At 39.2% G+C, this 10,616-nt stretch overlaps 1 protein-coding gene across 2 annotated transcripts in view; it reads right to left on the bottom strand.

Moving 5' to 3' along the window:
* The window catches only part of SHISA9 (shisa family member 9), a 442,625-nt gene extending 432,015 nt beyond the window's left edge, over positions 1-10,610 (bottom strand). For both annotated transcript variants that reach the window (XM_019507422.1, XM_019507423.1), the window contains exons 1-2: positions 10,078-10,610; positions 3,565-3,686 (exon numbers count right to left, since the gene is read on the bottom strand). In XM_019507422.1, the coding sequence (XP_019362967.1) occupies positions 3,565-3,686; positions 10,078-10,592 (637 nt within the window). In that variant the 5' untranslated portion in view covers positions 10,593-10,610. The remainder of the gene's footprint in view (positions 1-3,564; positions 3,687-10,077) is intronic.
* Positions 10,611-10,616: the final 6 nt, after the last annotated feature.

The raw sequence follows: 10,616 nt of genomic DNA, 5'->3' as shown, positions 1-10,616 counted from the left end.
AAAGTGGGCACTTGAACCACCTCAGGTGGCAGTCTAGTCCAAACCTTGGGGGCTCGGACAGCGAAGAAGTTCTTTCTTATGTCCAGCCTGAACCAGTCACAGTTATTGTTGAGGATATGGGCACTGATATTTTGCTGACAATTAAAACAAATGAGGGTTGGTAGCAGTAGCATATGCATTTGCTTTTTATGCTGTCACAGACTGAGATTTAGAAATAAAAGTGGGAAGCATGTTCCAAAAGTGAGGGCCATAGTTAGAAAGCCTCCTATCTCGTACTGCACTGAAGATATAATCTGAACAAGTTAAATTGCTGACTCCTAATATAATCATCAATGGGAATGTATTGGCAAGAGAAAAAGAATCTAGAGTTCTGCTTCTGCAGCAGTCCTCTTTAGACTATGTACATAATACAACAGATTCTGCAATAGGATTTTGTAAAAGCATTATCTAGAATTAATTTGTTTTTAACATTCCCTGTTATAATGTTTGATTTTTATGTTATTTGGTGGATATTTTCTGTTCTTTTCCAATACATCATTCAGTGCTTCTGCAAGTTGATGAAGGAAAAAGTAGGGCACTCTAAGATTGCTAAGTAATCCAAAATAAGGCACATTATTAGAAATGGAGCAGAGATAGTAACAAGCATTAATCGTCATAGTAGACTTAAGCAATTAGGGTTTACGCTGTCTGGATCTAGATATGGGCAAAACAAAGTCTGTCTGTTACCAGATCTGCCAAGATGGATATTCAAAAAAAGAATGGAAGTATCCTTTCTCTGGGCTGCAAAAACCTCCAGAAAACATTTTGCACTTACTGTTATTCCTTAGGAAATTTGCCTATTGATGGACTTCTAATTTTGGCAAGTAACAGTGCTAATCTGAGGCCACATAGGAAATACTTGTTCTTTAGTCATAAAGTCTAGAGACTTAAATATAGTCTTTCAGTTTCATTGTTATGCAAGGTATTTTATTTTGCTAGAGCTCCTCTTTCTGAGGAATTTTGGCAGCACCCACGAAATTGCATTTCAAGTGGTCAGAAGGCACAACTAAATAATTGTTTAAATTAAAACATGAGTGACACTTTGCCTTTAACAGTTTGTCTTTAATGCATTTGAAAAAAGAGTTAATAAAAAAAGAATGCACACAGTGGCAATAAAAGTACCCTTTGCTGCCTTAGGTCTTGGAACAATGCAAGAGGGACAAATTTAATAAACTTAAAATTCCATTTAAATCACAATTTGAGTTGTTCCTGAAGGTTGTAACTTAAAAAGAACTACAGAAGTCGTCATCTGATGCTATAATTTTGTACCATTTCACTTGCTCAGCATGCATAATGGCTGTGATAATTTTCTATAAAAGCCATGTACTAGATTCTAATTTATTTGCTTGTAAAATGATATCAGAAAGGTTTCTCATTTCTCTAACACTAGGACTGGACAATGCTGCGTTATTAAAATTCTCTGAATGTACCACTCCATTTTCCTACCTTTCATAATTCCACCATAAAAGTTTCAAATAACGAAGATGTTAGATTTAGAAAACTGGCTTCTGCTTATCCATGTAAATATCTTTGATAAGGATTTCCCTCTGAATACTGTAATATAAATGTATACACACTCAGCAGATTGCAACAGCTCAAAAACATCACTTAATTGTGCTGAGTGGTTTAATACTCTTTTTACTAAGAATGTATTGTTCTGACATTATTAAGTCAGTAAAAGCTATGGTGAATGATCCATCAGCCACCTAACAACAACATTTAAAATTGTTTACATAACACCGTGATAACCCTGACAGAACTATCACGTCCATGTCTGGACATTTTGTAGATTTCATTTCAGTTTTCCCTTTATGAAATAGGAAAAAAAATGTTAAAAAGTGGCCTGTCCTCAGCTGTTGTAAACTGTTAAATGGGCCTCTTGTAATTTATACCCACTGAGAGTCAGCCCAGAATGTCTAAGGTACCAGTAGAGATAACCTAGCCCTTAGATATATAATCTCACTCCATTGCACACGTGGAAATTTTTACAGAAGCAGGCCCTAAAACTGATAAAACCAAGAAATTCTTGGAGTCTAAAGATACGCTGTGTTCTTTCCATATATTACACTGCATAAGATCCTTAATATTAAATATTCCATTGTGAGGATTTCTGAGATATGTAGAAGTGAGCAATTAAATAGGTATCTGTACAATTCCTGGGTGCTACATTTAACCCAGATTCTAGGGAGAGCGTACCTAATTGCTTTCTATTTCTCTTGGGAGCTGGTATCTTTTTGAATGGAAGTTCATAGGAGACTTAATGGTGCTGCAAAGCTCTGAACTTTCCCTAAAAGTACAAGATAACTGCATAGGTCCAGATGCAAGCAGTTCCTTGGGAAACAGTGCAATTAGATGAGAATAGGTGGACAGGCTTCACTATACATGGTAACTTTCCCACAGGTTGTAGCTTTCACTGTCTTGCTAATACCATTCACTTACAGAATAGGAAATCACACCTAGCTTCTATCATCAGTACCCAAAGGGGTGCATTCATCAGAAATGCATAAATATTCTGAGTTCTCCATCTTCCTTGTAGTACCTTATTACCAAGGAATAGTATGGGATGGGTTCACAACATTTTCATAGTACAGTTCAAGCAGAATTGTTGTCTTGTCCTAATATAGTAAGCCATCAGCTCTCTATAGTTATGCAAAGATGTATAAAAAAGCAAGAGGTCTGAAAAGACTTAAACCATATAACACGCCTAAACATATAACAAGCCTAACATGTCTAAAAGATACCTTTTTGTCGCAGAAAGGTACCTTTGTACCATTGCAAATACACAAGACTTTTCCCTAGAGGAAACTTCATCTCTTTAGGAAAGAAGAACTCTCTCAAGGGCTGGTCCAATATTGTAAACCTCTTAACAGGATCAAAGAAATACTTGAAACTTCACTACATTTCATATCACATGTAAGGTACTCTCTATTTGGTCTTCAATGACTAGAGTATGTAACACAGAAGGTATAAAATACATACATAATATTGTTATAAAAAGCAAATAAAATCCCCCCCATAATTTTTCACTTGAAAATAGGAGGAAGAAAGAAGTTCTTGTGACAAATTCAAGTCTTATTCCTTAATGTTTTTCTGAAAAGCATTCTGGGAATGGCACCATAAGAACTTTCATAGAATAAAATACTTTCTTCTTGGACTTTTAGAGCCTTATTAAATAGCTTCTAATTTTTACTGTAATCTCAGGGAGTATAAAAGTAACAATCAAGTACACCAAAACATGGAAGTGATAATCTGATTAACTAAATGAAAATTTCTTTTAAAATGATATGAAGATACATAATAAATGTCAGGCAACTACTAATATTAATTCCAAACAAATGCAGAAGTTTATTGTTAAATTCTAAATGCCAATTGCCAATGTTGCACTATTTCAACCTTAAAATCTTTGATGCTAATTCAACACAAGAATATATAAATTTTACAAAATCCCACGTGCTGTCTCATTCAGTCATAACCACTTGAATATACTACCATGGCAAAACGCTGATAAAATACAATGCAACTTACGTATATTATTTGCAGGTGCCCTGGTCTCCATGTTTTCATAGTGTTGTACGTGAACTACAATATTTAGATCTCTCTCCATGTGATCTGTTGCACCCTGAGGTCGCATAACATCAGCAAGAGCCCTAAGGAACAAAAATTAAACTCAGAATAAATCTATTGTAAATTATGTAATGCAACTGCAATGTACTGTGGTCTTTTTAATTCAACTTATTATATTTAACAGTGTTTAAATTGGAAAGATCTGAGTCAATGGTCCTACCCCACTCTTGTTGAATGGGGTAGGACCAGAAGTATTACTGTTGACTTCAGTAGAAGCAGGATTGACTTGCATGCCATATAGCTATCTGCTGTACTACTGTGCCATACAAAATAACTGGCACACCTGCAGAAGCTCTGGCCTTAGGCAAAGGAATATGGCATGTGTTATTAATGTCTTAAGGGCTCAGTGTAAGTCTTTCCTATTCAGGTCAGTGCATCACTGACCATTATTCGCCACTGTTTTCCACCAGTTCTTAATTTTTAGACCACTTAAGCTAGTTTGCAAGTGAATGCATGCCTATTCTGGGCACTGTGCCCAGTTTAGTTTAATTTACTGTGAAATTATATATAGTGTCCCAGATACTGCATCTGGAAAAGGGTGGCTTATAAATTAATGAATAAAAAAATAAATACATTCACTAATGAAACTTGTGGCAAATGCAGCACAGCTCTTCTGAATAACTATGATAGGAGTTATTTTCCTTGTTAATATGTAGTATATTTTGAAATATCATGTTAGCTTCATGTAAGTTACAGACAGCCGGAAAAATCTTGAGCTGGGTCTTACTCTTAGAATGCAGGCACATTACATTGGTGTGCACAAGATACATGACAATATGTTTCCAAATGTTTATGGATGGCATAATGCCATTAGATTGTTAGGTACAATTCTGATCACACATTACAAAAAATACTCTGCTGATACTGTAAAAGCATTATTTGAGGCATTTGGAAGCAGCACTTCCATCCGAAGCAATACTTAAACAGCAAGAGTAACAGAGCTGGCCTACATAACTGAGGGGAAAAAAAGCATTAGCTGATATTGGATAGATATTGTATAGATGCACAATATGATCCTGAAAGAAAAGGATTATATATAAAAGAAAAAAAATGCTAAATAGCAACATAAAGACTGAAGCAAGAGAACACTGGTTGCCTAATAAATGTATGCAGAATTTATGTATACAAAGCAAATTGCCAGCATATGTCTTACATCCATTCAAGAAATATCTTTGGAAAAGGAAACAATGCCTTACCCCATACCTTTATTCTGAAAGTTAAAATTGTGTGATAATGCATAATGCATAGAATAATATTCCCAAGTTTGTGAGAACAGGTTTTGAGAGATGGCTTCCTCATTGCTATTAATGTAACTATATTATTTGATAAAGACTTTAGGTAATGCTGCCAGATTAACTACTGCCTATTAATAAGGCTGAGGTTTCGAAGGGGCTTGAATGTTCCATTTCTATTGAACTTCATGGGAACTTGCCACACAATTCCCTTAAATTATGTTTAAAATTGCTCTTAGAAGACTTGGGCTCATTTAGGTACCTAATATTACTACAAAAATATTTATCTATCAATTAATGAGTAATTGACCAAGTGTTATTCTTAACAATGTTAAGAATACCAAAAGCCAGGACAAAAAGGAGATTGTACTTCCTATACAAGGAACCTTTCAAGACAGGCTGTTGCTTTTTAATTAGACACTTTCTCCACTTACACTGTTGTATACAAATAAAGGCCTAATTGTAAGGAGCTGAGTATCTTATGCACACTACTTTTGTCTGAATGTTACGAGTAAGAGTTAAGGATGTTCATCACTTCATTGAAATCAAAAACAAAAGATTATGTTTGGAGTCACATTCTGGCCTTTTGAGAATGTGCTTACACAGTTGAAAATACTTGTAGAAATTTGTGCCATGAAGGCCATATGAAGTCCTTACATGGTGTGCATGCTTTGCAAACCCTTCATAAGCAGAACAAGCTCTTATAGATGAAGTTTCTATCCATCCACTCCTCTCTATGTATATATGGAGTTTCTATCTCCATGTATCTATCTCTATGTATGAGAATGTTTTACTTCTGCTGATGTATAGCTTTTTTTGCATGCTTTGCTCCTGTATTGCACTTCAGTTCTTTTTTAAAGTTTAAAAGGGTACCATATTACTGATTTTGAATAATATCAGGAGAAGGTGTTAGCATAAGTCTGACTAGAAAATGATATAAATAAGGATCAGCATTGCTCTCTAAATGCACACCTCTAATATATAATTAATTTAAGAAAATGTGGACCAAAGCTTGAGGTAATCTCCTAATCAGACAGATAATGACATCATCTGGTCCTATATACTGATAAGTACAGAAGAAAAACTGATATAAAACAAAGTCAGCTCTACATCAGATCATGGCCCAAAGGTGTCCACAAAATGTCATAAATCTTCACGATAGCTCTTCCTGTAAGATTTTGCTGTTTGAATATGTGATGGTGTTCTCAGAAGATAGAAAGTATATATAACTAAGCCATTCCCATATGGCTACAAATTTTAAGAAACTCAAATACATGTCATTTAATGAAAGGTTGGTCAGTTGTTGTCTTTTTCCTCCGAAATAAGGTCAGAAAACATCAGGGAAATAATTGTATATGTAGGATCCAACAGTTGAGCAATTTAGAATATTTTTGCCCCAGGTACACTCCTTTTGAACAAATAAAAAATGAATGAGGAGATCCCCACATTTTGGAGATAAGTGAACTCAGTTGGTTAATGAGATATTCAAAAAGTTGTTTTCAATCTATTGGTAGCACAGTTTCTAAAAACGGGACCTATACAGTGCAGATAATATCAAAAATGGTGAGCTTTGAGCCCTCTACTGCTCTACCACACACGTCCCATGTGAACTGGCAGAGTAAACAATGCTATTTCTTATTTACAGACAAATCCCGTCTATGGAGAGAAGGGAAAAGCCTGTTGGAAATTAAAAAGGTCAGTCTCTGGGGTTTTCTTCTTTCTTACACTTCAAGGGAGAAATTCCTGTACCTGTTCTGGTGGTATAAGAGTATAGCCTAGAAATGCTGTTGAGTAAAGTGTTGTGTTGAGAACACCTAACTACTGCTCGGGCAACAGCTTAAGGAAACAGACTATTCTTTACTATTATCCAACTGCCATCTCACCTGGCAGCACAGACCCCTTATAAATGTCACTCCCATTGACTTACCCCATGACCTCCCCCTGCACAATCTATTCCCTTTCCTAGGAAACAAGAAAGGCAAAAGGGAGGATTAGGGCTCTTTGTAGACATTATTGCTCAGTTCTTGGACACAGTTTGACACTTTCTTTATCTAAAGACAAAAGAAAGACTTTAATCCTCTTAGCTTTGATGAACAAATTCACCTAAAGAAAAGAAAGAGTGTCATTAAATATCAGGAATAAACAGTATATTAACATCCTTGGTTTAGGGGGGCAAGTCAGACAGAGTTCATTCACCCCTTTCATCTTCTGCTGCCATTACTCCCCACACAAAGAGAGTGTATGAATGAAAATCTAAACAGAAATCATAATGTTAAAATATGATAGGAGTTATACTTGTCCTTATTTGTCTAAACTACAGGAAGTAATTAGCTTTGGTGCTTTTCACTGAATAAGTCCACTTTAAAATACTGTGCTGAAAGTAGTTTTCAGTACAATAATTGATGAAAAAAAATAAATAAAATACCCTTTCATTAATCATACAGTGATCATTATATCATTACATTGGCCTTTAAAAAGGCACGCCAATATATTGTACATTGTATTTCTGATAAGTAATGTCCCCCTTTCTTTAAGTGAATTTGTCCATAAAAGTTAAGAGGATTCATGTGTTTCACGTATTCATTAGCTAGACAAAAGAAAACTCTCTCAAATGAGAGAATAATAGGCAAATCACCCTTTCTGTCCTCTTAGCTCTCAGGAAAAATGAATTAATACATAACACTTGAAACTATGCAAGCTACTTTCATTCAAAATACACAGATAAAATCTTTGACCAGAATATCTAACATCAAGTATAGCATTTCAGTTTAGCCTACCTAAGTCCCTCAAGGTGACATACTGATTTTAATATTCCTTATGAGGTTTAATTTAGGAAAAGCATATGAAGCCATGCCCACTTTCATAGATAGCTCGGTGATGTGTTCTATACAGGAAGGTAGATAAATCTGTAGGATAGGTAAAGTTTTATTTGTTACTACTGCGAACTATTTTATCAAGTATGCACATTCTTGCCCGAAAACCCTGTGCAGATATTTTTTTTTAGAAAAAGTAGAAGTGTAGAAATGCGAGGATACAGTGTTATGGTTAAACATTTGAGGATACATTTTTTGTCTCATTTTTTCCCCACAGAATTTTTCAGAGCTAAGGGATTTAGAAAACCCTTTAGACACTTTTAAAATTAATAGCAATTGGGTACCCAGATTGCCAGATGGCTTTGAAATTCTTACCCCAAATATTTGTTATGAGAACTTGAAAACTTTCAAAAAGCTGTAGTATTTTTTTTTAGTAGATGAATGTCCATTGTGTGCATCGAGTAGGCCACTGTTTTCCCATGTCATCTGGCCTCTTTTGTGTTCCTATGGTCTCTCACATAATCCTAGTATAAAGATTTCTATGGTTTGGGAAATATTAATTAAGTTAACAGATATCCTTTGTGAACACCCAGTCTTTACCCACATAGGTATGAAGGGGACTGAGTTCATGTTTCTGCCTCTATAATTCAGTGTCTATGTACTAAGGAGCAGAATAATATTTCAAAATCCTTCATGTCTGTGTCTGATAGAGAGCAAATAGATAGAGGCTTCTTGATCAGCTACTAGCTGATTTAGCCAGAATTAAACAGGAATGGATACACTATTTCACCTTCTCTGTCAAGATTTCTGCTACATTAAAATGCTCAAACTTATCTGTCCTTTTACCTGCGCATAGATACTGCACAAACAGAATGATGCAGGGGAAAGGGAAACACAGTTATTCCAGAGAAGCTTCACCTAATGCTTCAAGGTTAGGAGATGTTCCCTCCCCTCCCCCCAAAAAAGATCTATGTATCCTTTTTCTTAGTTTAGTAGGTCAGGGTTCTTAAAATGTCTAAAGGATTATTTATATTGGCTCAACAAAAACAGTCTTTCCAGAACTGCCACCGACACATAATGTTGAGTTGACTAAAATTTCTATGGTCTGCTTTGTTCCTCAGTAGTAAAAAATGAATCCATATCATCCAATTTATAAATAGCAAATAATTGCTAGTGAACTGGTGATGCATTCGCAGCACTATTTTTGGTGGCTTTTTCTGTTCATTTCAGGGGAGGTTGTTAATCACAAAGTGGTGCAGAAACTTGGATAAGAAATTAGGCTCCAGGTGTGGAGTCAACCCCTTGAACTCTCTTTCCAAGGGTGACTCCCGAGCCAAGTGTAGCTCTAACTGTGAATTACTCCATTTCTACCGACCACCAGTCGGGTAGATGGAAAACCTTCTGCCACGCTGCATGTCCGATAGAAGGCGTCCTTGCAATTGCATTTTAACACCAAAGTTGCCCGATCTGCTGGAATCGATTTAGACTCTTTAATTGAGCTATCTGCCTTTTTTTTTTAATGTCTTTCCCCATCTGTTTTACTTTTCTTGTGCCTAGAATTAGCATAATGAATCAGACTGAAAACTTGACAAATGTCTAACGCCTCAATTTTGAACTGCTGGGACAATCTGGGCTGGGAAAAATGATGCTGAGGCAGCTGGGCTCTGTCCTGGGCTGCCCACCTGCCTCCTCAGCACCAGGCAGCCGGTCCCTGGCGCAGACACTACACAGCGCGCCTCCCTCTACGTGGGGGAGGCTCTCTTGGATCCAACTCAGCCGTGACGTTGTGGAGACGGGGTGTCTCATACACACGCACGAGACACAGCTACACACACACACGCACGAGACACAGCTTCACACACGTGTGAAGCTGTGTCTCATGTGTGAATCTTGGGAGACACGAGAGAGCTTCACACCCGGCACACAAACAACACACTGCACTCATGGCAGCGCCTCACACACACGAGACACAGCTACACACATGCGAGATACATGAGAGTTTCACACATGCACGAGACATACAGCTTCACACACATGCGACACACGAGACAGCTTCGCGCGCGCACACACACGATACACAGACAGCTGCACACACACGCAGAGACACAGCGACTTTCACACTCCATCTTTGGTGACACGTTGCCTCTCGCTAGCCGGCGCCTCTGCCCCTCGGGCAGTCCCAGTCCCAGTCCCGCATCTCCCCCCGCGGGGGGCCGGCAGCAGGCGAGCGGACTGGCGCTGCCCACCCGCAGTCACACCGTTCCCAGCGGGTTCACACGGGGGAGGGGGGGCCCGCGCCCCGCTCCGCTTCCAAGGCGCCGGCGCCGCCGGGCCGGGGTCTCTGCGGCTAGGCCGGGGCGGGGGCTCACCTGGACATGTGCTCCCGCTGGGGTCTGTGCGCCTTCTCCAGCCCCAGCTTGGTGAAGATGCCCACGAGCACCATGACGGCCACGACGCCGCAGATGATGTAGACGATGAGGTTGGTTTTATCCTTGGTGGGGTCGTGCAGGGGGTCGTCGCTGCGGGCGGGCGGCTTCCCCGTGTTCATCCAGGGCGGGCGCTTGTAGTTGGTGCAGGTGTCCTGGTCCAGCCGCGTCTTCTTGAACTTGCAGCAGAAGCGGAAGCCACAAGTGCCGCAGCAGAAGACGAACTCCCCCGAGCTGCAGTTGAACGGCGGGTCCCACTGGCCCATCACGTCGAAGTAGCCCCGGCAGAAGTCCGGCGTCGGCGGCGGCTCCGACGGGTCCCCGGGCTCGGAGCGGTTCCCGCCCGACAGCACCACGATGCTGCCCAGGTGCTGGCCGGCGCGCTCCTGCGCCCGGCACACGAGCGCCAGCAGGTCGGCCGCCAGGCAGCCGAGGAGCAGGCGGAGGCAGCCGTGCATCCTGCCTCGCAGCCCCGGCTCTGC

The sequence above is a fragment of the Gavialis gangeticus genome, unplaced genomic scaffold (assembly GCF_001723915.1).
Source record: "Gavialis gangeticus isolate Ggan-Ray unplaced genomic scaffold, GavGan_comp1, whole genome shotgun sequence".
NCBI classification, from domain to species: domain Eukaryota; kingdom Metazoa; phylum Chordata; order Crocodylia; family Gavialidae; genus Gavialis; species Gavialis gangeticus.
The sequence above is the reverse complement of the archived record's forward strand: the minus strand, read 5'-3'. Positions and strand labels throughout refer to the sequence as shown.